Raw genomic sequence first — 11,649 nt, 5'->3', positions numbered from 1 at the left:
ATCTAAAAATAGAGACACAAAATATTTGTGGAAAACTACTATTTGACCCTTTAATAAACCACACCCATTGCCAATTCTCCTTATCTTGAAAGAGCACAGTAGGGGGAAAACCTCGCTTATGCACCAAGAAACTCCCAGAAACAACTGATTATAGCAGCTCATATTCCACCATGAGCACAGCCAAATTATAGTAGGCTATTATCAGCAGGAGCGACTGTCCTGTCAGCAGCTGATGTTTGGAGACTCCTGAGTGGTATTAATTGATCATAGTAGAGACTTACATAAGAAAAAGGCCTTATTATACATGTTCTCTTGATGAACAAGGTTTCCAGTAGTTCATCTCTCAGAGTAGATGGATTAATAGTAATGATATTCTGGAAGGCTTTGAACTGCTAAGATAAAACTGAGGTGCCTTTGGTTTTGCGGTACCCCCCGCAAGGGGCTTAAGTCCCAAGTCTCCATCTGTCTTGTTTGGGGCCAGCACAGAACATCCAAGATATAACAGCCGGTGAAATGGAAGAGGAACAGAGATCTCAGTACTCTTTCTCACTACCCTTCAGGAAATCTTTGAATCAGGTCCATTGCTTGTTGGCCCAAGAAAGTTATTATCTGCCCATGTGGATTCATGCAGATCGGTTGAATTGTATCTGCAGTAATGTGGAATTAGAAAAAGGATATTACAATAAATAAAAACAGCTTCTGAACGCAAGTAAAAACTCTTCCTTACCGTCGTTATTTGTCTGGTAGCTGATGGTTGCAAGCCTGGTCAAAGACATGGTCCTCAATTAGGAGTCAAATAGTGTGAATACTTGTTAACCATATGCATCAGCTTAGTGGAAGCATTCACTGGGGAGCTACTGTATTTTCTAGCAATTACCGTATTTTTCGCTCAGACCAAAAGACGCACCTAGTTTTTGGAGGAGGAAAACAAGAAAAAAAATATTCTGAATCTCAGAAGCCAGAACAGCAAGAGGGATCGCTGCACAGTGAAAGCAGCAATCCCTCTTGCTGTTCTGGCTTCTGGGATAGCTGCGCAGCCTGCATTCACTCCATAAGACGCACACACATTTCCCCTTACTTTTTAGGAGGGAAAAAGTGAGTCTTATAGAGCAAAAAATACGGTAGTTTCAAATACACAGGAACTCTGAGCCAAGCTGGAAAGCAACAATTTCCCTTTATTCATATAAGTAGTTCCTAAAGAATCAGAAGACACTCACAAGCAACCAAGGAATGTTTGATGTACAGAATGTGACAGGGTTATTTCAGTCCCCATTCACCCCCTCTTTGAAGACTCTGTTACATACAAATCACCAGTGCATTGATCTCTCTGCCCATAAACGGTGCAATAGTAGTGAGACAAAAATATTTTTTTAAAAAGCGTAGAGGGAACCTAATAAACAGGTTGACGTTTTCAAAGTAATGCATATTGTATTTTTAAAAATGATATACTTTGGATGTTGAAGAAACTTAAGAGAATATCTGGGTGATACTCAACCAAGTAGAATGAGTCTACTCACAAGTATGAGTACAATCCAGTATCACACATTTTGTTTGAAGGAGTGTCTCATTCCAGGTGGACTAGTTTTATCCCTCAAGAGAGTTAAAAAGCAACTTTTTATTATTAACAACCCTTATTATTAACCACCCAAAGGTTAGGTAGAATTGATACCTCTATTTAAAGCCTAACAAGCTGAAATAAAATTGTTACAGGTTCAGGACATCCTTCAAAACAACCACCTTCAAAGAAAAGAATCTTCAGTAGGGCATATTAACTGTTAATGTGAGAACAACAGGTAGCTGGAGGTTACACGCAACTCTTCCACCGATCACTTGAACTTATCATGACGTAATGCTTTGACAATCCTGTGCATTTCAGTCCCTCTTCATAATGTACACTATCCAAACAGCACCGACTGATAATTCTGAAATGCAGAATTTGCACGGGACGTCATTATAAAGTTGCTCAAACCACCCATGTGCCAAGAATCCAATTGCTTTCCTGCAGATTCTTGATTTTGTGCCTAAAGATTTTATTTTAAAACGGGTAAGGTCAAGGCACAGCTATGTAATGGACTCTAAGGTTCTGCAGAACAGCAGCATTCCCAGTAGACTCATTAAAAACTTGGGCAGATAATTGATTTCCCACAGCGCCACCATGAACCTTCAGTGGATTTTAAGACTATGAATATTCGAGGCAGGTAATATGACAACCATCCACGTAGGAATATAACCCTTTACCCCATTTGATAAGAGAGATGTCACAAAACAATCAGTTTTACAGATTGAGAGACTGCCGATATATTCTTTTGCAACATGTTTTTTATTCAAAGATGTATCTTGACGGTTCCCACTGAAGAAGTCTAAAAAAAACACCAGCCAGCTGGGTTGGAAGAGTTTCTTTTGGCAGTGATTCTGGGAAAGATGACAAGTTCATGTTGCATGCATCTTTCCTTCTCCAATTCAGATACCCAGGATCTGAAATTCTTTGATCACCCAGTGCAGAGAGCAGGAGAAAACATGGCCAGCTAACCCTATTAGAACGATTAGCAGAACCCAAGTTGAAGTTCAAATTCCTCTCACATTCTTAATAGAACATTCCTGGAAAGAATATAGCAGAAGCATCACAAGGGGAGTAGATTGGCCAGTTTTGGATAGCTCTATGGTAAGTTTTGCTGTAACCTATCTAAATTCATGTCCAATATAAGTAGAATATTTAGTAAAGGCCTGAGAAAAGTGTGGTAGGGTAGCTACAGAGCTGAGAGTTTAGGAAGATCCTATATACAGAAAAGGGTGCCTGGGAATTTTAGAGAGATGCAAATCCTCCATATTGACAATCCAACATAAATCTTAGTGTCCGAAGTATTCCTGTCTTACTAAGCATATGTCAGTGAATGGTGATGACCTTGAGATAATTCACAATCCAATTTATTATGTGGGTGTCTAAAGACTTAAGAGACTGCTGATATTCACCAAAATTTTGAAGACACTAAACCCACAGGACAGCTCTTTGGATCATAGCCTGCTAATTCTATGTGCCAGGAGGGGTTTGTCTTGCCCTTTTTAAATAGTAATTCCCCCCACGCACACACAGCAACTTGCTTTCGATTCTAAGCTGCCTTTCAAAAGTAGCTTGTGATACACTACAGAGGTCCAACGTTAAAATAGAAAGCATAAAAAACCTCATTGGAGTGCGCAAATTTTTGGATGAGCCTTTGGATAGCAGCCACTATTTCGTAATCTGGTGAACCGGGTTTGTGTCCCCACTCCTCCACATGCAGCTGCTGGGTGACCTTGGGCTAGTCACACTTCTCTGAAGTCTCCCAACTCCACCCACCTCACAGAGTGTCTCTTGTGCGGGAGGAAGGGAAAAGAGATTGTAAGCTGCTTTGAGACTCCTTAGGGTAGTGATAAAGCGGGATATCAGATCCAAACTCCTCTTCTTCTACAAAAGTGTGTAGAACAGAATGTTGATATATCCCATTCTACTAGAATTACTTCAGAATTAAGTACATCTAGCCATAGATGAGATCTATGTTATATTGTTTTGACATTTATGGGATGCAGAATATATGCGAACAGGCTATAGACTTCACACTTTTAAAAGGCAATTTTCATTACTATAAAGAGACATTCCCCCTACATGAACTACATTCATGGATCATCTTAAACATGTCTATTTCAAGTCTCATTGAGTTCAATGGGGCATATTACCAGGTATGTGGGTACAGGATTGCAGCCTCAAATTCATTACAGCATCAGTTCAATAGTTAAAACCTAAAGCTATTTGCCATTCCAAACTGTAAAAATGGCTCACAGGTCAACATTCTTCTGTGAAGTTTGTGTAGCAAAACTGGCTCAGGTCAGTATCAAAGTTTATCAGCAATAATGTGATGCAGTGAGTAAGGTAAGACAGCTCAACTCTACCCTAGGTACCCAGAGTTCTCCCTTTACCCAAGCCATTGAAGCAGAAATCTTGTTAGTGCTGCTGAACAATTCGCTTACTGTTAAAATGCCCAAAATGACTAAAAATCAGTAAACATTTAAAAGTACATTGGCATCCTGCTGTATATCAGAAATACAGTCAGGCAGGTCTAAGGTCTACAGATCAAGACATGCTCAATGTCGTTTCATACAGAAACACTGGATCAGAAACTGTTCTGGTTCCTTTTTCTATCAGAAAAGCCAGGGATCAAGGGTCTTAAAGATTATGCCAGAACTCTTTTTCAGTTACCTACCTTGGGCAGTAGCAAGATTGTTGTGTGGGACATTAAACCTTCTACAACCAAACCCTAGCAGAGACTCCCATTCTCTCCAAATGTTTTTTTCCCCTTTCTTTCTCTCCAAATGTTTTAATAAAAACACATTACTTTTATGATATATGAACAACTGAACTGTTTTATTCAATCATTTGTTGTACTTTACAGCTGAAATTCTGGAAACTCGAAGACGACATCTTTGCCTGTGAGTTTCTTGTAGACACCAGAAAATGTTTCTACCTGCAAAGGGAAGGAACAGAAGTCATAAAAGTGGTAAACAGAAAACTATCATTTTCTACAGTCACAATAGTTCATGTACAAATATACACAGCGAGTTTCAAAACGGTGCTGTACATGGCTTTACTTCTTAGAAAATGTTTATTCTTTGAATTTCTATCCCATTCTTCCTCCCAAAAAAGCTCACGAAGCCATACAAAAGACATGGCACTGCCATATGGAATTTTGGAGGTGAAGTCCCTCTTCCATACCGTACTGCGAAATGGAACTGTGTCACTCCACTTGTATAGAAGCACAGCATTTTAAACTCCAGACAAAATTATGAGAAAATCTGAACAATGCCTGTGTTGATAAATAAGTGGACCAGTATCACTCTGCCATTTGTATTCCATCGTTCATCGTAAATGGCTCCATCTTGTGATGCCAGGTGCACACACCAACACTATCTTTTCTACTAACAATCAGGTAGTACAGATGTGCCAGCATGCCAGTTGTTAAAACTGCAAATTCTCATGCAGTACTGCAGTGTACTACAGAGTCAGCAAGGACAGCGCTGAACACCCAAGGAAAGCTGCACATTTCCCCAAGTTTTTGCTTCCTGTTTGAAGATACTGCTGGTGGAAAACCTGGCTCGTTGGAGCACCCCAAGGGGATGGGCTGTCAAACAGCTTGAACACAGATTAATCACAGCAGCCGGAATAGCAGTAATCTTTGCCAGTTTCAAAAAGGGACGCAGGTGGCGCTGTGGGTTAAACAACAGAGCCTAGGACTTGCCGATCAGAAGGTTGGCGGTTCGAATCCCCACGACGGGGTGAGCTCCCATTGCTCGGTCCCTGCTCCTGCCAACCTAGCAGTTCGAAAGCACATCAAAGTGCAAGTAGATAAATAGGTACCGCTCCGGCGGGAAGGTAAATGGCGTTTCCATGCACTGCTCTGGTTCGCCAGAAGCGGCTTAGTCATGCTGGCCACATGACCCGGAAGCTGTACGCCGGCTCCCTCAGCCAATAAAGCGAGATGAGCACCACAACCCCAGAGTCGGTCATGACTGGACCTAATGGTCAAGGGTCCCTTTACCTTTACCTTGCCAGTTTCAACTCTGCTTGCTTCGTGAAGTGCTTGGGTCCAAACCCCTGCAATGCAGGAATCCTGCCCACAAGCCATCCCTGGGTGGGCTCAAACTCACCAACCTTCTGGTTAGCAGGTAGACACACAGACCCACCGCGCCACAGAGATGCCCTTTCTTACCTTGTGTTCAACATTGTTCTGTTGCGCTTTGTCTAAGTGAACCTTTATGAGCCGGCTGCCATCCAGTTTTACGCGGATTCTCTTGCCCACAATTTCACTTGGAAAAACCAGATCTTCAAGAATGGCATCGTGCACCGCAGTGAGTGTACGGCTAAACAGAAATATTATGTACAATTAAAATGCTTTTACGAATGCCAACTTTCCCTTCATCTGCACCACAGAGAATCATTAGAGAAGCAGAAAGACTGGATACTTCTGTGGACTGGATACTAACACAGTAGGTAGCATGTAAACACCCACAGGATGCATTCTTCTACCCTCACCCAATCCCAGGGGTACAACAGACAGATCTGGTGACTAAACCTTATGAAATGCCAGTAATAAGGTAGTGAACAAAATCTAGCAGCATTTAGGTTTTAGGTATAAAATAAATAAATATGGAGCTACCTTATACTGAGGCTAACCACTGCCCCACCTAGTCCAGGAGGCTAGGAATTTCTACACACAAAACATGTCATCTATCAGTGAACTATGGGTCTACCCAAGATTAATGCCTGGCAAGGATCAGAGACCCACAAGTGTCAGATTAAAACAGTCTTCTCCCTTGAGTCTTCAAGGTTTAAAATGTGCACTCATGGCAAACGGAAAGGAATGGATTAAGGCATGATTATTACACATATAATATAAATTTGAGATTACCTCCTGGGACGCTTTTGCTTGTTTTTTGTGCGGCTTTTTCTTGTTGGCTTCGGCAAAATTCTTCTCTGTTAAAAGACGATAGCATGACATGTATCAGCACATTTCTCTCATGTTTAGGAATGGAATTAACAAACCAGATTTAAGGTAAAGAATACCAGAGCCAACCAGATACCCACGGGAAGCTCACAAGCAGGTCTTGAACATAATAGTGCTCTCCCTACCCACTGGTACAAGGCTGCAGTGTTCTGATTCAATTTAGCACACCTTTCACAGACAAATAATTGTTCTACCTCCATTAACACTCCCAACCCAGCATTTTGTAGAAAGTTATGACAAGCTGCCACCTACCTGAGCAATGAACACCACATGCTTGCCACTGAATTTTTTCTCCAACTCACGAACTAGCCGCACTTGAATCTTCTGAAAAGATTTCAGCTGAGGGACTGGCACGAATATGATGATTGCTTTCCTACCGCCACCCACTTCAATTTCCTAAGCAAGAACAGAACTGGGAATGAACATGGTTTAAGTTTTTAAATACCATCCAGCATTTGCAGGATTACTTCCAGTCATGAAACACGGATCTTCTTTAGACCATTGGTCTATCTAGCTCAGTTATGATCTGCTCTTGACCAGCGGTGGGTCACAGATAAGTGCTTGCAGCTTGGTCATTCGGCTGGAGATACCACAGACTGAACCTTGGAGTTTCTGCATGCAAGGCATGGGCTCTACCACTACATTATGTCCCCTCTTGGCTAAACTACCAAAGGTGGATGTGAGGATGAGATGGGGAGGAAAGCCATGTAAGCCACACCTTGAGATCCTTAGAAGATAAAGATGGTATATAAAAGAAATAAATAAATAATAAAAATAAAAGGATCAATAATGAAACTCTTTGGCTCTTAAGGTAACAACCTAAGAAGCACTTCTAAGTATCACCTTTTTGCAGTAGACCTAAGGCCAGACCAACAGAAACAAGCACCACTAAGTTTTATGGAAGAAAAGCACCACATTTATCAAGTTCAATATTAAATGCATTAATATCTTATTTAATTATATATATATATTTAAAGAAATCAACTAGGAAAGCACACCTGAAAACCTCCAAGTGTTTTAAGCGCTTGTCCAACAAACTACAGTGGTACCTCAGGTTACAAACACCTCGGGTGTTGTATAAACTCCAACAAAAAGTTAGACCAACATCCACTTGGCTTATTAGCCGCCAACAGTGGCAAGTACTAGATAATTCAGAGGAAGTCACAGGATACGTAAGTATCAAACCCGGTGTAGCCTATTCCAGAATCCTTTAAGGCAGCCTTTACCACAACCCTACACATCTTTACTTTTATACAAGTAAGCAGGTATAGGATGGAAGTCCAATTTACCTGTTTAAGAAAAAGATAATTGTTCAGTTCCAGATATAATCTCCAGTGATTCTCAAAACTGGAACATAACCGATGATTGTGTGCATTTTTAGTATACATCACCAAAGGAAAAATAACAGTGTAATGTGATATATCCAACGGATGGAAAAACAACACAGCTCACTGAACTCATGAAAGCCTGGCCATGACTTCATGAAATAGCCATTATTTCAGATTCCTCATCTGAGAGAAAGCTGATAATAACTTATACTGCACATGACCAGGAATTTTTAAATTCCTAACTTTTGAGTGGTGTGTTGATTTTCCATACCTGTTTTCGGTGAGCAGCACAGCTTCCCTAATTTCTGCAAACACAACTACTACAGTGCACATAACAACATTCCTGGTTTCCATGAACCGAATGAATGAATGAATGCAGCTCATCCTGAACACATCCAATTAGTTTGATCACTTGTGTCCTGCATGGTTTGTCTTCACAGCAACTGTAAAAGCTGGGAAGTTATAGGAATATACAGGATGCCTCCCACACCAGCCTTTTCAGTCTGGGGGGGGAAAGCTTCATGTCCAACATTGTGGAATAGGACTATACATCATTGCCCCTTACGGGGCTACGCTCCCATACGCCACCTGGGCAGAGCCATGCGAGAGCCACCTCAATGGATGCCCATGTTGGATTCTGAGACAACAAGAAGTTACACATCTGTCCGCTAAAGACATTTCCAGGCGGAAAAACGCTGTAGAACTTAACACACACTGAAATTATCACTTTCAATACCAACATGGTAGCTTAGATACACCAAGCATCCTATAAAATGAGCCTGCGCCATTGAGAAACACCGTTTTTAAGCTACCTTTGCTGCTGTGATGTTCAATTCTCTCAGCTGAGCCTTTAAGTCAGAATTCATCTCCAACTCCAGGAGAGCCTTGAGGGAGGAAAGTTAAAAGGAAAGTTAACAAATATCTGCAACAAACCAATTCTAAAATAACTGTAGTTGTTCTTGGCTGTAAAAAACGTTTTGAGGGGGAAATCACTGAATACCTATGTTCCTTTGACTTCTGTCAAAGTCATATTCAACAAGTTGATGTAGCAGGATCTGCAACAACTACCTCAGTTACATATCAAATACATATAGTTCAAATGTTCCCATAAACATTGGTCAACAGTAGAGGAGTTTGCAAACAAACAGCTTACAAAGATACTCTGGTTGCAGCTGCTGAATGTTAATTAGCACAACATCTATACTAAAATATAGGGCTATGACATCATATTGGAGCCTCAAGATTCCAACCCTCACATGTTCTGTACACATTACAGCCTATATTACCAACTGAAAGGAGCACTTACCTGGGAGATGCCAGACTCAAATTCATCTGGCTTTTCGCCATTGGGCTTCACAATCTTTGCGCTGGAACTGAACATGGCCTTTCTGCATTTCAAAGGAAACAATCAATATCTCAATGTACTGTTTTAAAGAATGATTTCCACCTATCACAATGACATCAAATTAGGGAAAGCCTTGATGGTGGAAGAAGCAATTCTAAAGGCTGGCTCAGTCATATTACTTAAGGAAAAAGCAGTGATAGATTTAGTCTTAGTACACATTAAAAAATGTTGTATGCACTCTTAGCAGAAGTACCACAAAGAGGAGTGTAGTGGTTAAAAGTATTTACTATGAGCAAAATAACACGCTTGTTTAAGTTTAGCCAGGATCTTATTAGAGGTCTGTGGGGAGGACATAATCTCAGAACTGCAGGCCCCACATCTACAATATGGGCTCATTAACAGCAGTGTATATTACAAGGCCTTTTTCTCAATTACTAAGATATGAAGCACTCAACTAAAATGCAAGATTAATACGATGTGGAACAGTCCACACACAGAAGGCGAGCAGCAACATGCATTTTCCAGCTACCACAGAACCCTTACAAAGCGACTCTAGAGAAGCACATGAGAACCCCAGTCTTAAGCATCTTATTAAAGCTTTATCAAAGGGCCACAGTTATAGAACCATGGACCTGGAGAGTTGGAAGGGACCCGGTTGGGTCCTCTAGTCCAACCCCCTGCAATGTGGGAATCTTAACTAAAGCATCCATGACACATGGCCATCCAACGTCTGCTAGAAAACCTCCAAGGAAGGAGAGTCCTTTCTGAGAGTCTGTTTCATTGCCAAACAGCTCTTACCATCATTAAGTTCTTCCTGATGTAAGCATGCTTTCCGGAATTGCTAAGTGGCAAGGCAGAGGTACCATCTGAAATAGTTTTTTGGGGAAGGCAGAGCTACATCTGAAACAGGTTTTGGGAACCTGCAGCCCAGCAGCTTCCAGACACACGGCCAATGCTGGGAGCCATAGCCCATTAGCACCTAGGGGGACACAGGCTCCTCATCTTAAATAGGATTCATGCAGGACCACGTCTGAACAACTTCCACAGATACACACACACACACACACACTGCAGTATTGGGAAGATATGACAACTGTGGGGCAAAAGCTTCCTGCTTTGCACCCCTCTCTTATTCGAGCAGGGAATACTGGGAGTTTACGGACCATGTGCTGCCCTTGGAGGTTGCGGAAGGGGGAGCGAAAGGGAGGTAGAACTGGCCTCCGCGCCCCTCCCCCGGGAAAGCTAAAGCACGGAAGACAGTCCTGCCTAGTGGTTAAAGCTACTGATAAGACTTCATAGAGCCCCCCAAGCAGTGTGCTCGGTGCAACACTCGGCGAAAGCCAGGCGCACATGGAAGACCCGTGGAAACTCCAGCAGCCAAGAGAAAGAGAATTGGGGGTCATTTCCCCCTCCCTTCCACCGTCCCCTGCCCCATCCCCGAAATGGGTCTCCTTCGCCGTGCCAGGAAGCCATCGGGCATTAAGGGGCGGCGAATCGGACGCATCTCTGGACACTTGGGCCGGGCGCGAGGGCATCCATCGCCCCGGAGTAATATCACCGGAGCCCCCGCGGGAAAAAGCCCCCACGCAGCCCAGCAGGCCCCGGCTGGCCGTGCCTACCTCTCTCAGCGCCGGCCTAAGGAAGAGGAAGAGTTCTCGCGAGAGCACCACAGATTCTCTGCCGGGAAGGGCCGCAACACCGCCCACTTCTCGTCCCGGGGAGCTTGGGATTGAAAGGGTACTTCCGCCCATCTGAAGCTTCCCGGCGGGAGGGAACTCCTGGCAGAGGATAAAGCGCTGCTTTCACCAAACGGCAATACTGTGCTGTATTGAAGAGCCCTTTTGGGGAACTGGGAGTAAGTGGTTGTGTCGGCTGTATTAATAAAAGTAAACTTTCCATGCCTTTCCTTCTTCCAAGTTGCAAATCCACCAAGGGAACAAATACGCACGCATTAATGGGTGTTTTTTTTAAAAAGCGCTCCAATGTTGTCTAGTCGGAAGTTGCCTACTTGAGCCTATACCTGTAAGAATACGGTTTGATTTTTTGCTCAGTAAGAGGTAGAATTTAGCAATCCGTTTCAAAATACCGCTTTAGGCGCTTTGCAAATATAATTTATGATCCGTGGTACTGTACAAGCAAAATTAGAGCTGCATAGGGTATTTGGTCTTGGGAGAAAAGCAATGGCAAACCTAGACAGCATCTTAAAAAGCAGAGACATCACCTTGCCAACAAAGGTCCGTATAGTTAAAGCTATGGTTTTCCCAGTAGTGATGTATGGAAGTGAGAGCTGGACCATAAAGAAGGCTGATCGCCGAAGAATTGATGCTTTTGAATTATGGTGCTGGAGGAGATTCTTGAGAGTCCCATAGACTGCAAGAAGATCAAACCTCTCCATTCTTAAGGAAATCAGCCCTGAGTGCTCACTGGAAGGACAGATCGTGAA

The 11,649-nt window shown here is 42.5% G+C and overlaps 1 protein-coding gene across 1 annotated transcript; it reads right to left on the bottom strand.

Moving 5' to 3' along the window:
* Positions 1-4,367: 4,367 nt before the first annotated feature.
* On the bottom strand, positions 4,368-10,900 carry RPS7 (ribosomal protein S7). The gene is made up of 7 exons (XM_080999394.1): positions 10,826-10,900; positions 9,168-9,249; positions 8,674-8,745; positions 6,786-6,929; positions 6,438-6,502; positions 5,739-5,889; positions 4,368-4,496 (listed from the first exon to the last, which is right to left on the bottom strand). The coding sequence occupies exons 2-7, from the start codon at positions 9,240-9,242 to the stop codon at positions 4,419-4,421; spliced, it is 585 nt and encodes a 194-aa protein (XP_080855520.1). The 5' UTR covers positions 9,243-9,249; positions 10,826-10,900; the 3' UTR covers positions 4,368-4,418.
* Positions 10,901-11,649: the final 749 nt, after the last annotated feature.

This window comes from Podarcis pityusensis (genome assembly GCF_964106645.2).
Source record: "Podarcis pityusensis genome assembly, chromosome: 3".
Classification (NCBI taxonomy): Eukaryota; Metazoa; Chordata; class Lepidosauria; order Squamata; family Lacertidae; genus Podarcis; species Podarcis pityusensis.
The sequence above is the reverse complement of the archived record's forward strand: the minus strand, read 5'-3'. Positions and strand labels throughout refer to the sequence as shown.

Excerpts from the sequence above, each read along its gene's own strand:
- RPS7 (XM_080999394.1), bottom strand. The coding sequence starts at position 9,242 with ATGTTCAGTTCCAGCGCAAAGATTGTGAAGCCCAATGGCGAAAAGCCA. Across the intron at positions 6,503-6,785 it reads ATGTGGTGTTCATTGCTCAG|AGAAGAATTTTGCCGAAGCC; the intron begins GTAGGTGGCAGC and ends GTCTTTTAACAG. Across the intron at positions 5,890-6,437 it reads AAGCAAAAGCGTCCCAGGAG|CCGTACACTCACTGCGGTGC; the intron begins GTAATCTCAAAT and ends ATTTCTGTTTAG.